General features: G+C 42.3%; 1 protein-coding gene across 7 annotated transcripts in view; it reads right to left on the reverse strand.

Moving 5' to 3' along the window:
* The window catches only part of acap3a (ArfGAP with coiled-coil, ankyrin repeat and PH domains 3a), a 174,374-nt gene that overhangs the window by 71,012 nt on the left and 80,649 nt on the right, over nt 1-22,713 (reverse strand). For all 7 annotated transcript variants that reach the window (XM_069184052.1, XM_069184049.1, XM_069184050.1 and 4 more), the window contains exons 5-6: nt 12,947-13,005; nt 8,675-8,858 (exon numbers count right to left, since the gene is read on the reverse strand). In XM_069184052.1, coding sequence (XP_069040153.1) covers nt 8,675-8,858; nt 12,947-13,005 — 243 coding nt within the window. The remainder of the gene's footprint in view (nt 1-8,674; nt 8,859-12,946; nt 13,006-22,713) is intronic.

A 22,713-nucleotide genomic window follows, 5' to 3' on the forward strand; every position in this document is an offset into this window, starting at 1 on the left:
GTCACACATCAACTCCTCCATCACAGAGTCCCTGGACCCCTTGCAGTTCGCCTACCAGAACAACAGATCAGTGGATGATGTTGTCTCCCTGGCTCTACATACAGCCTTGGAACACCTGGACACTAAGGACTCATATGTGAGAATGCTCTTTGTGGAATACAGTTCAGCATTCAATTCCATCATACCCAGCCACCTAGTGACAAAGCTCAGGGGATTAGGACTGTGCAACTCTGTCTGCAACTGGATGCTGGACTTCCTAATCGAGAGACCACAGGTGGTGTGGATAGGTAATAAAACATCAACACCACTCACCCTGAGGACTGGCACCCCACAAGGCTGCTGTCTGAGACCAAGGTTGTACTCCCTATTCACTCACAACTGCACAGCAAGACACAGCAACAACTGCATCAGTAAATTTGTGGATGAGATAGTAGGCCTTATCAGCGATGATGACAAGTCCACTTACAGGGATGAAGGCCGCACACTCACAGCCCACTCAGTATTGATAGAACAGAGGTGGAAACAGTCACCAGCTTTAGGTTTTTGGGAATTCACATTTCTAATGACCTAACCTGGACATTATCTTGAAGAAGGCTCAGCAGCGCCTCTATTTCCTGAGGTGCCTCAAGCAATGGGGGATGCCAGTACCTGTGTTGCTGAACTTCTACCGCTGCACCATCGAGAGCGTCCTCACCAACGGGATCACCGTGCAGTACGGCAACACCTCTTCTCGAGAGAGAGAAAGGCACTACGGAGTATGGTGAATGTGGCCCAGAAGATCATCAGCTGTGGTCTCACAGAGATTAAACAGCTCTATGTGGACTACTGCCGTGGTAGATTTCTGGCCATCACAGAGGACAGTCACCACCCCGGGCATCACCCCACTGCCCTCAGGCAAGAGATACAAGAGCACACAGACACTTACCACTAGATTCTTCAATAGCTTCTACCCACAAGAAGTGCGATTGACAAACACATTTGGCCATGCCCCTTGGACGACATCTACACCATCTACGTCATTGTAATTTGATTTATTGTACATCTGCAGTCATTGTTTACATGTCTGCATTGTTTACATTCGAACTGTTTACTTGTACATTGTCTACTGTTTGTTTGTATATTGCCTTGATGCACTGTCTGTGTTTTAACAATCGACTTTTGTAAGTAAGAATTCCATTGTACCAGTACATGTACCAGTTACACATGGCAATAAAGTTCAAGTTCAAGATGGGATTGTGGGACTGAATTTCAGAACGTTGTACATCACACAATAACTGCAGACTGCACTGATTCACTGATCAGCATACCCCTTTATCTCTTCCCTGGACAAAACTAGTACTGTAGCAATAAAGGGATTCCTGCATCTTACTCCAGCACGATTGTCTAGTCCAAAAAAAGTATACCAAATGTTCTTAATGGGTGTTTTTGTGTAAAAGTAATTTAAACAGTGTGCAAAGAAAAAAATCTAATAAAGTGTACAGCTATGTGTATAGTTTTTACCACAGCAGATGGTAAGAATGCAATATGAACTACTATAACTACTCTTGATCATCCCGGTGGATGCTGCACACTGGTGGTGGTGGAGGGGAGTCCCCATTACCTGTAAAGCGCTTTGAGTGGAGTGTCCAGAAAAGCGCTATATAAGCGTAAGCAATTATTATTATAATTATAAATTATTATTGATGCTGCTGTATGTATTTGAATATTTCTTATAGTTAATTATATGTCACTCCATGGTAAACACCACACTAGTATGCTGCTTTTCATTCTTGTTTTTTCCTGGGAGAAAGAGCAGTTCCCTTCAGGCCACAGGGCTGACGAGTGCTGGCAAACAGTGAGAACAGAAGGTCAGAAGCAGACAGGTATTGCGTACGTACAGTATGCCTGCCGTTTGCACAGCCAGAGAAAATCATTTTCCAGCACTCTCTGACCTTCAGAAAGTCGGAAAAAATGGAATCCCATTATTGAAAACTGTATCTTAAGGGATTCTTGATGTTAGCAAGTTATTCTCTTCCATTACCACCCAGCACCACAATCCCTGAAGTTTTTTTCATAACCAGTCACCGAATCCTGCAGCAAACCACTTTATTTATTAATTTATAAGTGAACCTGATTGCAGTTTACTGCTCGAGCTTTTCTCTGTGCTGCCGGACCCACTAAAACGCAGACCAGTCCAATCATGTCATGATCTGAAGTGCGGAGGAGAGTGTGAGTTTGGGATGAGTATGAATTAAGACGAATTAATTCCACAAGAAAGATAATACGCGCCATTTCACAGCAAGGTGATATTTTGATGGGTGGTACAGTAGTCAGCATTGCTGCTTTGCAGTTCTCGGGCACTGGTTCAATTCTAGACCCGGGGTGCTGTCTGTGTGGAGCTTGTATGTTCTCCTCAAGTTTGTGTGGGTTTTGGCCATGTGCTCTGGTTTCCTCCCACAGTCCAACGACTAACTGGAAGGTTAATTGGCTTCTGAGAAAATTAGTCACTATGCGTGTGTCTGTCTGCCCTGCGATGGACTGGTAATCTCTTCTAGGGTGTATTCTGCCTTGTGTCTGTCGCTGGCTGTGATCCTGTACTGGATAAAGCTGTTAGAAAAAGGAAGGGTGGAGATATTTTGGAACAAATGTCTTTGTATTGAAGAGTATCCAGCCATTATCAGAAAGCTGTGGCAACACAAAGCCTTATTTGGAAGCAGACGTGGAACATGCTACATAAAGAACGACAGTTTAGACACATCAATTAACCCAGACAGCATGTCTTCAGGACGTGGGGAAAAAAAAGGGGCGCACCCAGTGAAAAGAAACTATAGGTAATAAAGGTAATAATAGGTAATAAGAGGACCATGCAAACTCCACAATGAAGGTTCCCCACTCTCAGCCCAGGACTGGACAACATCCTCCTTGCTATCTGTCGGTCCATGTATTCAGGACTAAATTCAGGACTTAATTTTTTAAAATTTTTAATACTGCCTGCAGTTACAGTAAGTAACTATCAATGCCAAGTTAATTGTTCATTCTGTTCATTTCCTTCCACTTAGTACATGCTTCAAGCCAGCCATTATGCAGTATAGTTCAGATTGACAAGTCGGCGCTCTATAATTTCAACCAAAACAGGGCTAAATTTAAGTGTCATTCACATTTCCAGTACTGATGTTGCACTGGAGGTACAGTATACTGTACACCAAGGGGCCTCTTCCAAGGCTCAGCCTGTTGCCTCTTTGTTTCCAAATTCATCCTGTTGTACCACTGTGCCTTCTGGTTTCTTCTCTGGTGGAGTGCTGCATCACGGGCTAACTGATTTCCATTTCATTTTTGAGATGTTTTTTGAAATCGCTTTGAGCTCCCCAAGTGGATTGTGACTTGTCACTATGGAAACCTGGTGTCAATTCCTGAGGTCAGGAAAAACCTCATTTACTGTAGGTATGTGGCCTGACATGTAACTTACCTCCCGGTTCATCATATACAGATCACCTCTTAACCTGTTTACCTCTTCATAGAGAAATAAATGACCAATAATTATTCTTACATCACTTACGGAAACATGCATTAAAAAGATGTGCTTTACCACTTGCTGTTCCCTACGTATTTTTAGTCTAACAGAAAATTCATCCCAGATTTTTTGCCTGTTTATTTAAGTCTGTCAAGTTATAAAACCATGTCAAGCCCTTGGATACGACCAATTTTTTTGGCTACTAAAATAAATTGCATGACGGTCAAAGCTCAGGTTTTCCAATTCATCTTCTCAGTTTTTGTCCTATTTAATCCTCTAGATTTAGCCTAGATTTAGCTTTAGTGAAAATCCCTCTGTTAAATAACTGTAATATTTTAGAAGCACACAAAATGGAAATCTCCATACCAGCATGTTGTAACAACATCTTCAATTATAATGTTTTATTTTACGCAACAGTGTAATTCACAGAAATGCAAATACACTTGCCCCATCTACCCCACTAATACCTTCACAGCAGAGCAAAAGTCTGCAGACCCCATTGATCTTGATGCCTAACATGGACTGACTTGTGATCCACACTGTATATCAGAAACAAAGCTCTACAGGAAAAAAAAAACATACAGGAGACACTATCTTACAAAGCTAAACAAGAGCAAGAGATGCTTACTGCTCATATTTGTCGAGGGAATGTCTCCTCATCATCCATGCTCAATAGCCAAAATATCAGGAATCAGACAAATTAAAAGACTCTGTGTCAGGCAGTGCCTGGTCAGTCTAAGAAACATGATTATAATAATGTTTCTTTATTAGCCCTATACAATTTCTTGCATTAGGAATTCATCTTTTCGCATACCCCAGCTTTTCTCCAAGGAGACACAGACAAGGAGAGAAGCTTGGGGTCAGAGCGCAGGGTCAGCCATTGTACAGCACCCCTGGAGCAGCTGGGGTTAAGGGCCTTGCTCAGGGGCCCAACGGAGTAGGATTCCTCTACCGGCCGCGGGATTTGAACCAGCAACCTTCCAGTCACAGACGCAGATCCTTAGCCACAGAGCCACCGCTAGAGATATCAGTCACTGTTCCTGGCCAGAGGAAAGCTCAGATCTCAGTCCTACTGAAAACTGGTGGAACTGGAAGAAAGTGCAGTTCGAACCCTCATCACAGTTGCTGCTTTAGGTGATTCTGGGAGAATTAGGAATATAGACTAAGCTGCGAATTTCTTAAACTCAAGTGGAATACATGTCACACTATTCAAACATATTATTCAATTCAATTTATTTTTATAGTGCCTTTCACAACAAGGTTGCCCCAAGGCACTTAAATTACGAGGTGAAGTGGGACATTTTAGCTCCCGAGTGTACTTTTCACACAAATATTGACAACATTCTTTTGCCACAATGTAGTTTTTGAAGTGTGCCCATGTTTTTAACCTGATGCTTTTTGACAGTACAATGAGCGAATAACAAAAAAAAAAACACAAATGTTTTGTCATTTATTGTGGTTCATATTTAGCTAGGGAAAATAAAACACCTGCCAATCAACCCTTAACTACAAGGGGAAGGAACCATCATGTTTTTTCTTGGTCAACCTTTGCCCAACTTTGCACAGCCGGATCAATAGAGGCATCATTTAATCAAATTTCTCAGTTCCAAAAAGTGATGTAATCCCACAGCTCAGCTTCAGACTGCTGAAAAGTTTGAAAGAGTGCACTTTAAAATGACATTATGAAACATTATTACAAACTGGGGTAATGATAATCAACTGAATAATAAACTGAACAATAAAACTGAGGTCCTGATTCTCATCATTAACAATCCCAGGGCGTTTCTCGAAAAGATTAGCGGTGTAACCCCGGCGACCTGGCCAAATTTCCCATTGGCCCTTACCAATCATGGCCTCCTAATAATCCCCCTCTATGAATTGGCTTAATTACTCTGCTCTCCTCCCCACTGATAGCTGATGCGTGGTGAGCATTCTGGTGCACTATGGCTGCCGTCGCATCATCCAGGTGGGGCTGCACACTGGTGGTGGTGGAGGGGAGCCCCCATTACCTGTAAAGCACTTTGAGTGGAGTGTCCAGAAAAGCGCTATATACAGGTAAGTGTAAGCAATTATTATTAATAATAATAATTATTATTATTACAATATATAAAGGATGGCATACTGAACATACAGTATAACACACACCCATCTGGGGTAGAATCAAAATTCTGCTCATTATGCCCTCACTCTGTGGGTGACACAGTAACAGTGGTTAGCATTGCAGCCTCAAAGCACTGGGTTCAATTTCTGGGGTGCTACAGTATTCGGGTGAGTTTCCTCTGGGTGCTCCAGTTTCCTCCCACAGTCCGAAGACATGCTGGTACTGTACGTTAGGTGGCTTCTAGGAAAATTGGCAATGTGGTACAGTAAGTGTGTGTCTGTGTTTGTGTCTGTCTGCCCTGCACAAGAAAGACAACTGATGGATGGATGAAGAGGATCCCACCATTATCATGCTAGTATTAACACACTGTTGGAGGACTCACGGTCCTTTTCAGACACAGTCAGAGCATGTTTGTCAATTTTGTCTTTTACTGTCCAACGCATGGTTTTATAAAGAGAGCTAAGAGGGCTTATACGTCACTCACTCTCAAGGATTTGGAGTACCTGCAGTATCTGCAGTTGGTTAGGCAAATTTTAATATTGCAGCATTTCACAGAGCTGGATTTGAAACAATGCCCGTGGCAATACTGTTGCCATGGCAAGACACTGATGTGTTTAATCTCTCACTATTTACTAATGCAAAACAGGGAACATTTTGCTTGCTGCCCTGAGCTCTGCTGCTGTGGTATACAAGAAAGGTGAACATTTTGGAAGAAACTTGGTTTATTCTGGGGCGGAACCTCTCCCACCACTTCGGGGAGAAAGACACTGAAAAAATAATGTGAGTGGGACCTTAAAGCAGGCGGCAGGAGAGATTATACATTGTATGACCAGTGTCATCTGGTCTGCGCTATTGGGGAGCTTTCCTGGGTAATGTGCATGAGAGTGCCTGAAAAAAGCAGCGACTGACACATAAGCTCATACCAGTTCAGGCCACGGGCAGTGAAAATCTGTGACTGCCTCTTGTGAGTGTGCCAGACCAGCAACCAAGCAGCAAAACACCGCACTGAGAATTGCCGAGCCCTGAAACAATGATTACATTTTTATAATTTTCCCAACCGTCAGCGCTCTGTAACATTTCATTGACCTTCAGCCAGCACGGAAATTTGAACATTTCAGAATTCCATTCATGCAAAATATTCTGGTAGCTATTTCCGAACAGAGCAGAGAAGAAATGACACTATTTATTAGGATCAGAGACAGAAGAAGAGAGATACAGACCGCTGAGCTCCTTAGAGGAAGTACAATGTGCCAAACAGCCACCCACACAAATGGTTTAGACCCTGGAACACACTGACCCAGGGGAACTTAGCTAGAGGAATATTCCACAGCATAACATGAGGTGGCGTCAGTAGATATGAAGTAAAAGAGAACTGCGCGTGAAGTCTTTATGATTTGAAATTGCTGTAATGTCAAAATCCAAGCACATGTACAGTATGCTGTATTAATTCCCTCCAAATCATAAAACATCTAACCGAGGGTCTTGGGTTATCTGACAGATAATTGGGTTTTGCGTCACAAGCACCGTCACAAAGGAGTGAAGAATAAAACAGCATTCACTGAATAGGCAGGGAACCTTTAAGCAATAAGAAAGTCAAAATCCATTTCTGAGAAAATCTTGTGTGCTTTTGAGAGAACTGTCTCAACACTGTGAACCCAGAAAAAGAATGGCTTATACTATATCGTCATCAAAAAACAAACTACAGCTTAAAATGTTTCACAATTACGTGATTTCACACTGACAAGGTATGTTTTGTTTTTCTGTCACTGTACTAGTTTAGTGCTTTTATGCATTATCCATTATAGTGTGTTTTCGTGCATTACCAGCTTTGATTTTCCTGATTATTGATCACTCTTCACATAGTGAGAGCACAGTTCTCATTCTCATATCTTCATGATCTTGCATACTCCTTTCCCTACAATTATCAAGAATTTCATAACCTGCGTATTTATCATCAGATTCTCTGCCCTCCCACAGGTCACTTTGAACTTTCTCTCCTCTTAGAGGTGAGGTCTGGGTCACTATTTCACCAATGAGGCTGCTTCCTGAGTAAACTACTGTACAATCACATTAGTCAAGTCAAGAGGAACAAAACACAGGGAACTAAGGCACCTCTGGAACAAACCCAGGCTTCATCAAACTTGTGAACAGTGCGGGCTGATGGTAAATATGAAAAAAAAACAGCCAGCTTTCTCACACCTTACACACAGCAGCGCGAGCCTAACTGTTAAAGCACCGAGTCCTCACGGAGTTTAAAACACAGGACACAGTGTTGAGAGTTCTTCAATGTCAACATCCTCCTCCTTGGTTCAACTGGATCCTTAAGAAAGAAATATGAACTGGAGCCAGTGATGTAGTTTTACTGTGCTTTTGCTCGAACTACTGTTTGTGTATGAACTAGAGGGTTTACAGTCCTCTTGGTATGAACTCAGTGGAAACAACCAGTCAGTGATGAAAGGGTAATCTTACCCCCACCTGGACAAAACTGCTGCTGCAGCTAATGGCTGAGGTTGGAGGGATAGGAAGAGAGGAATGCTGGGAAAAAGAATTAAACCCAAATGTATGTACAGTACAGCGGATATCAAAAGTCTACACACCCTTGATGAAGTTTCAGCTTTTTTCACCTTTTTTCACCTTGAACAAGATCTTGTAATCCACGATATTTAAGCGAAAAACAAACGGATCATTTTTAGGAAAAATAGTGGCAAATAAAATCACACGAAGCATTAGTTAAAGGGTGTGAACACTTATGCAAACAGGGCAAGGAAAGTTTTTTCCCAGGCATTTTATTTCCTATAAATGATCCACGTGTTTTTCACTTCAAATTTGTTGGCTTCAAGATCTGATTTCAAGGTGAAAAAAGGTCTGACACGCTGTCTCGATTTCAGCTTTTACGTCAACAGAAGCTGAAAGTTCAGTAAGGTTGTGTAGACGTTTGATATCCGCTGTACAGAGGGGTTGGAAATGACACCAGCACACTGAGTTTGGAGCGGTCTTCACTCCAGAGGTCTCATTTCTCAGGCTGTTCTAACACATTGCCTATTGCGCCTCAGCCAGTTCCAGAGTAGCGGACGGAGGCTCACCTGAAGCACGTAGTCCAGGGCCAGCTGGCGGAAGCACCTACGGGTGATGTTGAGGGTGCCGCTGGCCTCCTCCACCTCGTGGGGCTTGTTCCGGGGGGCCTGGGCGTGTTTCACCTGCGCGATCTCCATGTCCTCGCGCACCTTGTCAAACTGCTTCTTGGTCTCCTTGAACTTCCTCACGTCCCTGAGAACATAAGGGATCGGCCGCGTCACCTTCGTCTCACCCGCTGTTCGGAAATCACAACGCAACTAGAAAGAAACGGCCTTAAGCCTGAAAGCACCTTTAAGCAAGTTTACTCTACTAAAGGCAATTCCACCTTTCTACTGGGACTTTCCCACTCCATTCTAGCCCAATTTATCCTTTTTTTTAATTCGTTTTCCAGTCTCATCACTGAGGTTTTTCAGACGCTGCTCAGCAATAGACAATCTGAACTTGTTTAATTAATTTTTAACAGCAGGGTAGGCTAGGTTTAATGAAGAATGATAATGGGACCTGTTTAATCATCTTGTTCTAAGGTGGTTTCACGGGAATATGAATGTAATTGTTACTCCACAGGCTGCTCTGCATTCATTTTAAGAAAGGAAACCCAAGATAAGCTATAAATGGAAGTGAATAAATAAATTGCTTTAACTCTCATAGCATGTATATGTTATATAATTGTCACATTGCAAGGCAGTGATCAGTAGCCTGAGGGAAGCAGACACTTATTTCTCTGTATAGGAATGGATCTTTGCAAGAATCCAAAAACATATCCTGCAAAATCACAAAAACACAGATTTCATGTTGGCTTACAATGGCAATAGATAAGTGGAAACATGGGATTTTCCAACATTTGCCTCTCGGATACAAGAAACATTTGCAATGAATTCTTTAGCCTTCCTAGCTGTGTGCTCTACACTGCCTGATCAGGGCACAGATTCCTCAAACAATAGACAATAATGATACAAAGCTGTTACCATAATCAATTTGATCCAATATTACAACCACTGTACCAGCTGGGGAGAAAGGAGCAGTACAAATCCAATTCATTTTGACCGGTACAGTACGCTGGCAGGTTATTTTGATACATTGCTAGCAGACAACACTAAACAGCTGAGCAGAAGTGTTAAATGGAAGCCTGACACAGGTCTGAGTGATGGTACAATTGCAGCACTGCTGTCTGGACAAGTTTAGAAAAGCTTGACTGCGCTAGTGCAACTTAATTAACTGTGCTCCATCCCTTAATTTGAATCAGGCATTTCAAGGCTACAGGGCTATGCTGTGCTGCAGAGGCAATATTTGTCACTATGTTACAAAATATACTTATTATAGCCCTGCCTTAAGGAATGTACTGACAGGCTAAAAGAACAGAGTCTTCTTAATTTTGAACATAAGGGAGTACATGTACAGTACGAGGGAACCAGACTCAATATCCTCAGAGGCACTGAGAAAGTCAAAGCGATGGGACAGAATCGACTACAGGGAAACGTTGGGGAGGTACATTTCAAACTAAGAACAGGAGGTGCTTTCGGTTGTGGTAGTGTGGAACAAGCTGCCCAGGTTTGGCTGCGGATGTTGTCAAAACCTGGCCTCTTTCAAGAGACATCTGGATGAGACCAGTGAGGTTCGTTACTAGCAATGAAATGATCTCAATTTGAGTTGACTGGTCTCGCCTTGTTTGTAACCTTTCTCATGCTTTTGCCTTTCAAAGCAACTGAGACCGTGTCGGACATCATAAAGTTTCAGACATCCAACCAGCTCACTGTAAAATAATTATACAGTTGCGTTTGTTTTTTCGTATGCTGGGAAATAAGTACAAATTTTCATTTTGGCATTTTCACTCAACTTACAGCTCCCGACCCCTGCAGAATGCAGGCCACTCTGAGGCCATGCCATAACCAAAGGACTGAGTAATTCAATGCCTCAAACAGTGAAGTAATCCTAGCCCATATGTTACATACTATGAATTGTCCAGCTGAGTGAAAAGAAGGCATGAATGAAAATCACAATCTCTTGGGATGCTCCCCCCACACAGAAGGTCAGATTTAATGGACGGTGCCTAAAAATTGGATGCTTCGTTCCTAAATTATTCATTCTTCTCCATTCGGATAAAAAAACTCCCCCCATCTGAGAGGCACTCGCAGAAGGAAAACCTTTTTATTCTGTGTAAAGGCACATTGCTAGACATCCCCACTGACTCCTTGTTTGTCTTTTTAAAGAGCAATCAAGCACCGTAGCAATCTGTCATAACCGGGCAAAGCTCAATGGCTCACTGGAGAAGGGCAAGGCTGCTATTGGTTTTCTGCGTTGTCGGGTTCATATAGTATGAATGAACCCATTCAAATCTTTTTTTTCATAACAGAAAGGAAACAGTGGAGTTCAAGTGCCCACTTTTGTTCAATCATCCTTCTTCATCCTCTCATGCCTTATTTAGCACCATCACTTCTTCTAAAACAATGTCAGCCCATTATCTTCAGCTCATCCTGTTGACTGCTGTTTTATCACAGTGGATTGGTAATATAAGGCTACAGAATGCAACAGTCTCGGTTTTACCTCCATAGCTCACCGAGTACTTACCGAATAAACCCATTTGTCTAACGTTGCCTTTAAACAAAAGCCCTCTAATTTCCACAGTGACGCATTTCCACTTTGTAATAAAAAGGGAGGCAGGGTGGTCGATGAGGATTAATGTTTTATTTTCTTCATTCGGTGACTACGACAGGAAAAGTGGATGGGGGGATGTTGCTCTTAGTGTTCATCTGCGTTTCCCTCATGTAGCCAGACAGCACTTTTCCAGATTAAAAGGTGTTCATCTGAAGGGACTTTATCAGGAAGGGAGGACTCAAAGGGGTCAGCAGCTCCTCCCCCTCCAGCTGCTGACAGATCTGAACTCAATTCTGGTCTCTATAGCAACACGTTCTTTCTGTGAGAAGCGGGCTTCACTGACCCTTTCAGCTCGGTCCCCTAAGTGATGCTGGCTTTATTTTAAATATCACCCTCACTGCTTAGGGCATTATGCTGCTCAGACTCACTCTTTAAAAAGGCGTCTGTTCACAGTAGCAAAAGACAAGGAACCTTCTATGGTGACTCCTCAGTTAATACCAAGCATCCACAACTCCAGGTAAGATATACTGTCTGAAGCACAACTCATAAGTACTTTTCATTCAGGTCTTTCATTTAATTTGAAATACAACAGCAGATAACGTAGGAAAACTGAATAACAACAGCAGATACTGTATGCACCTTAAGATACACACAGGCCTCAGTCACCTGAAACCATAAGAAAACACAAAAGTTTTATTCAGAGGTGAGGCCATTCATCTCATTTTATTTAAATGATTCTATTAACTTTAAGATGTTTTTTTTTAAAGGATCGCCACAGATTTCCCATAAAAACAAAACATACGATACAGCCTCCTTAAGTGGGGATGTGGGCAGTCAGAAAAACAGTACCTACTAGTCTCCCCTATCTGCATCCCCAGATATCTACTGATGTAAGAAGCTGTGCTGGCAAACAAAACTCATTTCCTGTCACACTACACAGCAAATAAAAGCACAAAGACACACTCTCTTCTAGAGGCTGGACTGGGTAACCACAAGGATGAAAATGCAAGAAAAACTAAAGAAACCAGAGAATCAGTCATCCGTAAACAAGATTCTGAAGGCAGACAAGGAGAAATGTGTTATTAGCAGTTTTGCATAGCTTAATAGAAAACAGAATTAACTTTTATTTTAAATTATAATTACTCCATTTTCCTAGTGTTTAATAAGGACCAGAAAATGTCTCTTGAACTACATGCGAGGAGTTGTATCTCTCTGTAGGCAATACAACAGTACACCTGTACTCCATGTGGCTGTGCCATTCGGCTTTTAGCTTTTTTATCTGTAAGCAGGTGTATTACAATGGTGGCATAATGTGGATAAAGATTTTTTTTATTGCAGTGCACACCATGACAAACTCCTGAAAACATGGCAGACATGTTTCTGCTCCCAGCTCCGTTTCATCAGTCATAATTAACAGGAAAGGTCTGGTTATGTTTTATTTTGTGCTTGGTATCAATTTTGTTGTGAAAAATGCCCCGAGGTCGTCGGTTTCCAATAGAGAACTTTAAAACTGCTGCAAACCTACAGTAAGGATTATGGCCCCTGCAAGGCCCACCTGTCCCTTGTCAGAAATGGCAGAGTATACTGTATATCCGTCTGCCTTCAGACAGCAAAAGAAACAAAGTCTGCAGCAAAAAAAACAGCATTTATTATCTGCTAGTACCTGTTTTCCACAAGGGAGTACTTACTCTTTGACAAAGTTGTGTAGCTGCTGCTTGACGGATCTCTGCGCTTGATCGAACAGTATCTGTGAAAGAAAGAGACATTAAGCCTTCATCAAATAAACAACTGGACGTCTACAGACTGAAAAATGAGCAGATGCTCTAAAATGCTAAAGGTATTTTTGATCCCTACAGTCTGTCTTAAGGGAAAGGAATATATACAATAAATATAGCCATAATTTTCAGTTTCATATTGCCATTCTAGCATGTCCCAGCCTTAAATACATTAAACTTGGCTTAAAAACACATTTCTTTCCTATATTTTAAAGCATACTGTAAATATAGCAACTTGTGTTTGTGTGTAGTGTAGCATTTGTATTACCATCGTTAATAAATATTTGTTTAACCAAGTGTGCCTGAATTTTTACTCTTTTAATTTTTTGCTGAGCCAGATAATAAAGAATTCCTATGCTTCTAATGATACCAACCACTCAGGTATGTTCTATTGAAATCACTTACAAGTTGGGGGTTAGGAATAATTATTTACTTATTGACTCAACCGCTCGGTCACTTCCTGAAATTCACCAATTTCATAACACTCCATTTGTAACAATATTTACAATTTGATGGGTTTTTTTTATACATGAAGCTTTAAATTCTCAGTTACATCCAAGAAACACGTCCAGACTGGAGATCATGTCCTGTAGAATGAGGTTAGTAATGAATTCTCCTGAGAGCTGGAGGGGTTTCCTGACTCTCTGATTGAATTATACAGTATGATTAACTTGAAATGTTCCTATTTAGCTTCAGGGAATCTATTTTTTCCCAATTACCGTACGGTGCATCAAGTGTCTATTTAAACAATGTTCCATTAATTAAATCATTAAATATGTAATTAAATATGAGCTTCAGATAAATCGCTAACCTACAGTAGAAGCAGATGTTGACTCGTTTCAAAATATTTACAATATACATAATATATGAACAATTATATGAAAGCATACAAAACAGTGAATACTAAAATGAGATATTTACGAAAAAAGCTATTCTCACATTTGTTTAAACATCCCCTGTGTGAAACTGGAGGACCGTTAAGTGTTAAACTACAGGATTGAAAGGGCAAATTTCAAGTCAAGATGGTGGAAGTCAAGCTCTGGACATTCTGTCGGTGCTGCTGCTATATTATATTTTATCCAGCAGAGGGCCCTATAGTCTTGGCTTGGATAACAGGGTAGCCTTGTGCGAGCCTGGCTGAAGAGAAATTCTTTACAATTCAGAAAATGTAAAAACACGGACAACTGACAATGTTACCCGGCCATGGCTGATTTTGACAAGAAATTCACAATCCTGAAGGCAGGCCTTGGTAAATCTCGGAAGCTGACCAAGGCTTTGAAAGTGAGACATCGAAGGCCAATCGCAACAGTCATGCTTCAGGTTTCTATATGGCAGATGGGGTTTCATTCTAAGGGATCCTGTCATAATGTACAGAGAGGAATGACCTCCATCTATTACTGAAGAAGCTTAGAATCCTTCCCCCCTTCTCTGCTCACTACCAGACCAGATAAGAACTGGAAAAGTGAGACTGAGATGGCCTGAACTGGACTTTATGTGGATCACAGAGGTTTCGCACCCCTGCTCTTTAATTAACACCACAGGAGTTAAGTGGCGAAGAAATCCTTCAGTATATAAAACTCCTGCGATGAGACAGTAACTCACAGTGCTGCCATACGGCTTCCAGAAATTTCTGGAAATGTCTCTTAAGCAACAACCAGGACTCGATTGCTAAGCTTCTGAGATCTGACAAGTCCAGGCTTCTCAGTGGTGTAACTGGGACTAACAGTCCTCAAGGGCATCGAAATAATGTGCACTTGCAATGGCACAAAACACCATGTTTTCCCTGGCTAACCATCAAGATAAACTACACTTACAGTTTCCCCTTACTCTGCACACTGTATGCAATGCTGTAGTACATTTCTTGCCAAGAGCCTTCCTGAAGTACATACGCTGCTCTGTTCACATGCTTAATTAACTGCACGCACGCCTTAGAAAGTAAAATGTAAAATGACTAATGAAAAATTACTAGGAAAATCTGTTATAATTTCCAAATGAGGTGTGCTCACTATGTGTGTCAAAATTACTCGTATCCATAGCGATGTGAATGTATTACTAGGACAGACACATTTTCCTTTTTGAGGGTATTGACTTTATTGAAGAATTTTTTGCATCTGACAGTGAAGATTCTCCTGAGATACCTCAAACACATTTATCCTATTTAAATATTACGTTAAGCTAAATGCATTTACATTTTGGGGATGATTGATAGCACTTACAACCAAGAGGTTTTCATAAGATGGAGTTTATTGCTGTATAAACTACAGCGAGTCCCAAATAAGGAAACATCTTGGAATTGAGCACAATTTTGAACAACAGTCAAGCCTCACGTTTGCCAGCCATTGTATGTTTTTTTGTCAACTGTGTTGTTGATTAAAGAACAGTGGGATTTCTTGTCTAGACTTAATATCAGCATAATTTAATGAAGCCAAAAAAGAGGAATTATAATGGAAGTGTCAATAATGGAAATAGCAAATAGCATCTGTTCTGTATACTTTGCAGGAGACATTTGCTTTCCAAGGGTGACGAGGTGCCGCAGTGTTTAGCATTGCTGCCTCAAAGCACTGGGACCCTGCGAGTCACCCTGGGTTCAATTGAGGACCTGGGGTGCTATCTGTGTGGAGTTTGCATGTTCTTCCTGCGTTTGTGTGGGTTCTCTGGCTTCTACTCACAGTCCAGACATACTGGACTAAATACATATAACAATCATCCCTGGAGCAAGTGTCTGTGTCTGTCTGCCTTACGATGGACTGGTGTCCTGTCCAGGGTGTATAGTGCTTTGCGCCTGTTGCTTGCAAGAGTGATGTTATGTAAATGGGTGGATGCACTTTGGGCCTCTTGTCATGAGATGATATGTTAGTTATTGCCTTCTTGCAAAGTACTCCTTAGCCAAAACACAGTGACATCATCGTTACATAAACACATACAGGATGAGTCTCATATGCCTGGATTAAAGACAAGTCTGGCCAAGAAAAAAAAACACTCATATCACTACTTACTCTATTACCATACATTACATGACAAATGCAAATACTGCTGTAATAACAGACAGCACTAAGTGTAGCTATGATGGCCTAAATCTTTTGACATGGATGAAAGCAAAGGGTAAAATTGAAGCAGAATCCTCTGATACCATGTGGATCACAGAAAATCAAACCTGCCAAAATGCACCCCAAGTAGAAAAAACTAAAAAAATGTCTTGTCTCTTACAAGTTAAAACCACAATAACAAAGAACCAAGTCTAAATTCTTAAACATGTAAATATCCTTCCTGGATCACACACTGTTTGGAACATAGTTTTCATCTGACACTTTGTTCAGTGCAGTTACGCTACACTGAACCACAACTGCAAGTCTGCTTCACAAAGGAAACTATGCACTACAAAACATAGTAGTGGGAGACAATGCATGAAAGAAGCTTTGGGATCTCCTGAAATTCTCTCTCCTGGCTTCTTGTGTTCTTATAAATGCTGTTCAGCCAGCATTTTCCAAAAAATAATCATTTTCAGTCTATGCAGGTTTTGTAAAGTTGACCTTGTAAGAATGCATGTCTCCATGTGGGGTCCTATACCCGGCTTACTGCCAGCAGAGAAGGAGCAGCTACAACTCAGGAAGGTTTGAAATCACTCTGGTCTGCAACAAGACGGATTTGTGTTCTCTGTAGTCATCGCTACAGCGGACAGATACCAATCTACGAGCGCAGAGCTCTGTAGCGCAGAATAAAAAATTAAACGGAATATTAAAAATATTAGCTGCATTAAAATAAAAAAGAGACAGTTCTTAATTTATTTTGTAGAGATCAAAGAAAACATTTGAAAGCCTTCTTGCAAATTGCAGGTTTTTTTATTGTATAGGTCTCTAAGAAAAAAGGGTCACAAGAACAATTCTGAATTTAATCGTACTGTATATCAGAGGGAGGCAGCTAGAAGTTACAAATCCGGGAAATCAAGTTAACATTTTTGTAAAGTAAATTTATATCATACTGTACATTGTGGAAGTCAGATTTATTTGACTGAAGCTTACATGAATCTGTCTTTAAATCAATAAGCTTCATCCCTCCCCTGAGTTCACATACGCTTCAGATTGGCACAGGACAGAGCTGTGTCTGGGCCATCACTGCTTCCAAAACAGCTTCTACAGGTGTGCAGCACAGTACAAGGGGGCTTTGCACTGTGGGCTGATTTCCACTGGGAGCTATTGTGCTCTTGCCAAACTCCCCCCTGGTTTTGTCAAATATGAGCCAAATCCTCCAGATGTGAGACACTAACTGTCAGATAAATCCCACAGTGTGTTAAAGAGCAGGAAGTGTGGGATTCTGAAAACAAAATTCAGCGTTTTAGTTTCGCACACACTGCCACGGCTGTTTAAGTGGCATACAAACTCATGTCTCTTGCTGCCATCGACCAAGCCATGACTATATTTCACAGGAAAGAGCCACAGTCTTCCTGGTTCAGCTCTGCTATGGCCTTTGACCCTTTTCAGAAAATCAGAGACTTTTCTGTTCCCCGTGAGATCTTGGAATATCGTATTGCTGCAAGGCCAGCCTCTTTCCTCCAGGACAATCTCTGGCTCAGCCCACCTCAGGATGATGATGGTCAAGTTTGTAGCACATTCTCTAAAGCTGCCACATGGCACGTTCTTCACCAGATCTTTAAATGTTAATTACAAGCAGAAGAATGAGCAAAGAAATAAACTGCTCATTCAAGTCCACTAAAAAGGAGCAGAATTCACCAACGGACTAATGCAAAAATACAAAGAGCTTATATATTGTGTAAAACACAATAAGTTCGTTACAAATCTGTGCAATTAACCTAGGGCTTCTTGGTAATAAGGTCTTCATCCAGATAATGAGAGTCTTCAGTAAGTTGGGAGCAGTTTATTGTTCCAAAATTTTAATACTGTTTGTCATGACGGCATCATTCGGCTAGTAGTTGCCCTGGAAAACCTTCACATTCTCACAAGTGCTCACAGTTTTCCAGGATTTTGCTGCTCTGACTGGATCATTAGTGATCCATGTTAATTATCTTATTATTCAATTTCCACTTTCCTTCCTCCCCATTACTGACCAGCCTGGGCTGATTAAAACTGCCGGCCAATAATTCGTTATCTCATTTTCACCTTTCGCTGTCCGCTCTCTGGTCTCCTGCACTTGGGTTCTGACAAATCACCACCCACGTTCATTACACAGTTACTCTATTCCTTAGCTTCCAAATCTTATCGTAAGCAGCCTTGCTTTTAAAAAAGTTGTAATCCTCAACATATCAGAATAATGCAAACTGCACTCAAAAGCAGCCAAGCTAGCTTGCAATACCAATCAAACTAATTGTTTGAGTCTCTTTCACAGTGCAAGACAGAGCAAAAGTAGCACTATTTCTCCATACTGGTCATTTTTAACACCACTGTGATCCACCCTAGGGATGTTGAAACATTACCATCCAACTGATGCCAACCTAAATCCAAGCAGGTAAAATGTAGCTAACCAGCTAACCTAAAGACGTCACACACTCAAATATAAGTGTTATTAACACTGTTGCAATTCCAGAGCTTAAAGGAATGTCCTTCATTTACAGTCTAAAGGAACTGAAGCTTTTTAGTCCTTAAACAGACAAGACAATGAGGAACCTGATTCAGCTTTCAGAAATGACAGAGTCAACCTAATGTAGTGCAGTGTGTGTGCTGTACAGGTGTAGTAGGAGTGCGGTTGAATGATGTGATTATACATCTCACACACACTGCACTCCTACTGCACCTGTACAGCACACACACTGCACTCCTACTGCACCTGTACAGCACACACACTGCACTCCTACTGCATCTGTACAGCACACACACTGGACTCCTACTGCACCTGTACAGCACACACACTGCACTCCTACTGCACCTGTACAGCACACACACTGCACTCCTACTGCACCTGTACAGCACACACTGCACTCCTACTGCACCTGTACAGCACACACACTGCACTCCTACTGCACCTGTACAGCACACACACTGCACTCCTACTGCAGCTGTACAGCACACACACTGCACTCCTACTGCAGCTGTACAGCACACACACTGCACTCCTACTGCACCTGTACAGCACACACACTGCACTCCTACTGCACCTGTACAGCACACACACTGCACTCCTACTGCACCTGTACAGCACACACACTGCACTCCTACTGCACCTGTACAGCACACACTGCACTCCTACTGCATCTGTACAGCACACACACTGCACTCCTACTGCACCTGTACAGCACACACACTGCACTCCTACTGCACCTGTACAGCACACACACTGCACTCCTACTGCAGCTGTACAGCACACACACTGCACTCCTACTGCAGCTGTACAGCACACACACTGCACTCCTACTGCACCTGTACAGCACACACACTGCACTCCTACTGCACCTGTACAGCACACACACTGCACTCCTACTGCAGCTGTACAGCACACACACTGCACTCCTACTGCACCTGTACAGCACACACACTGCACTCCTACTGCACCTGTACAGCACACACACTGCACTCCTACTGCACCTGTACAGCACACACACTGCACTCCTACTGCACCTGTACAGCACACACACTGCACTCCTACTGCACCTGTACAGCACACACACTGCACTCCTACTGCACCTGTACAGCACACACACTGCACTCCTACTGCACCTGTACAGCACACACACTGCACTCCTACTGCACCTGTACAGCACACACACTGCACTCCTACTGCACCTGTACAGCACACACTGCACTCCTACTGCACCTGTACAGCACACACACTGCACTCCTACTGCATCTGTACAGCACACACTGCACTCCTACTGCACCTGTACAGCACACACACTGCACTCCTACTGCAGCTGTACAGCACACACACTGCACTCCTACTGCAGCTGTACAGCACACACACTGCACTCCTACTGCACCTGTACAGCACACACACTGCACTCCTACTGCACCTGTACAGCACACACACTGCACTCCTACTGCACCTGTACAGCACACACACTGCACTCCTACTGCATTCATACAGCACACACACTGCACAGAGCTATAGTTTTTGGAGCCTACCTGCTTGCTCTTCAGGTGTGGCAGTTAAGTAATACCATTGGCCACAAAAGCTTACCATCACAGTGCATTTGTTATGCATTCATAAGTAGAAACCTTGGGCCTCTTCCAGGCTGGAGCCGGGCAGAAATCACACAGAATTCCACTTGGAGCAAAAGCCCCCCAAAAGAGAAAATCTGTAGTCCCTGCATCAGGATGGATCTTCAACCCCAATTTACCACACTAGTTGTATGTGCTTCAAAAATTTTGTTCTTAGCAGATGGTCCAGAGGATTCTATGGAAAAGGCCATTTGGAATAGCTTTCTTTACATACACTTGCTAGTTGAAGATATCCTTTATAACCCTCGTTTTAGTACTCCTACCAGAGACTAAGAGGAAGAATTTACCCAGAACACTGTACAAACGGCACCCTCCTATATAGTTTCTTAATTGCTCCAGGGATTTAGTGAGCATGGCATGGACCCTCACAAGGCACAGTCGGTCTCTTTAATCTGTGCAATGAAGTCTTTATCCTCTGCTTTCTAACATTACAAATACAATCCCTCCACCGCTGCCAGCAAGATGGTTAGCCCATGTGTAGAGAAGTGTACAGGAATTATTAGTTATTATTAAGATGCATGAACTAAAGTGAACAATTTAGCCTAGATGCAGAGAGGTCTATATAATTCTGTGAAGCCTAGGCCCTGAGCCTGTTTGATGTTAGAGGTTCCTATTTAGCATAATTTGTCTTCATGCACAATGCATCCTGATTGCACAGCGTCTTCACAAGCATTCAATATAATCCTCAGGAAATCATACCGAAAAACTAAGCACCTAAATCCTATCTATGAAGAAATCTGAGCGCTGATGTTTCAGCAGAGATTTTGGGGAGGAGGCAACTCATCTTTCCCAAATCCATATGGTGTTCTGACGTGAATGACGAAGCTGCTGCAAGTGTTTCTTTAAACGTCGGCAGTTTGCACTGATTACCAAGGGTCGTTTGCTAGATTCATTCTATCCTGGCAACAAAAGGCCGAATTGACAAGCAGTAGATGTCCGAAGTGGACAACGCTCTTCCCGGTGGCCAGGAACCCTGGGCATTTCGCCTGAGCAGCAGGGAGAATGGAAGACACTGCTCGTCTGTTGGGGCTTTGGCAGCCCTGCCTCGCACTGAATTGCTCCTTTTATGTGGGAGAGTCTCTGGCTCTTCCAGAAATCTTCTGGAGGCCCTGTGGTTTCTCTTCTCTGCTGCAGCTCACAGCTCGGAGAGGACTCCACCTTTTGTGCCTGACTTGAAGCACTCACATTTTTCAGAGCCTGACCTTGGAGACCTAAACAATTGAGGTGAGCAGGAAGACACCCCACATGCCTGTGGGTCAAAGGTTAACTGCTGCTGTTAAAGTGTTGAAGCAGTGTGTTTTGTTTGTACACCTAGCACAGTTTCATGCAAAACACAGGACAAAATATTTGCCCCTCCCTTTTATCAAAAATAAATCTTATTACTTAATACTGAAACCTGCTGTAGTTTTTAATGTCAACCACCTTTACCACCTAAAAATGTAAAGAACTCTCTTTGTACAGTTTATTGTGCATAAACACAGTTGTAACTACACCATTTAGGACAAAACTATCGTCTGAATTTAAAATAAGTGCTACAATTTTGTAGCTCAGGCTGCTGTTATAACTAGATATGATTCTAGTTATTTACTGAACGGTACTGCTGGAATGCCATGAAATGTACAGTATATGTTAAGGGTAGGTTGTATTTATGGTTACTGGTTTCCCATGTAATATGACATACTGTAGCCTAACCCTAACTTTATCCCAGTGGTTTTCATTGGTTAAGTAAAATAATGTGATGCTAAACAGAGTACAATCGTGTCCAGAAGTTTCAGGAGCAGCGGAAAATTGCATTGGGTTTTAGGCAGAGCTGCCTCTACGCTGCACAGCACTCCATAAAATATCACAAAATTATTTTTTAGATTTTTTTGCGGTAGCAGAAGTCACAAGTTTCTCGTTTATCCTCTGCTGCCAATACGCAGCAGGGTTCCACAAGGAGGGCAGCATGAAAGGCAGAAGAAATGGAATACCAGAAGAGAAGGTGACCGGCCCTGGTATAAAAAGAAACGTTTGGCCGAAGTCAACCTTCTGGTGCGCAGGAGATCAGGCTGCAGGAGTCTTTTCAAATGAGTGGATTGGAAAATGGTGACACGAAACCAAAAAAAATCTGTTCTCCTCCATGGTGGCAAGGAAAACTCAGAATCACCACAGGCTTGCAAACCCAGTGGAAAGACTTTCAGAGAACCACCGGAGGCACTGAGTGGAATTTAAGTTGTCAAGGTTGAACGACACGACAGAGAAACGCAATTTAGGGCCAGGAACCAGATTACAGAAACTGCCTGGAAACTACAAATTGGGACAGTTTCTAGAAGAAGAGACTTTGAGTGATTTTGGTTTTGTATGTTCAGTAAAATGTCCATTCTTTGCTTTGTCGCTTGAAGCGCGCACAAGTGATTCAAAGCAGCAGACTGCATTTGAACCGACACGGTCACTTGAACCCAAAGGCAATTTCTAGCAAAGTGCTGTAGAAAAGACGATACCAAAACCAACGTCAAAATCACGGACCAAAAAAGT

The sequence above is a fragment of the Lepisosteus oculatus genome, chromosome 25 (assembly GCF_040954835.1).
Source record: "Lepisosteus oculatus isolate fLepOcu1 chromosome 25, fLepOcu1.hap2, whole genome shotgun sequence".
NCBI lineage: Eukaryota > Metazoa > Chordata > Actinopteri > Semionotiformes > Lepisosteidae > Lepisosteus > Lepisosteus oculatus.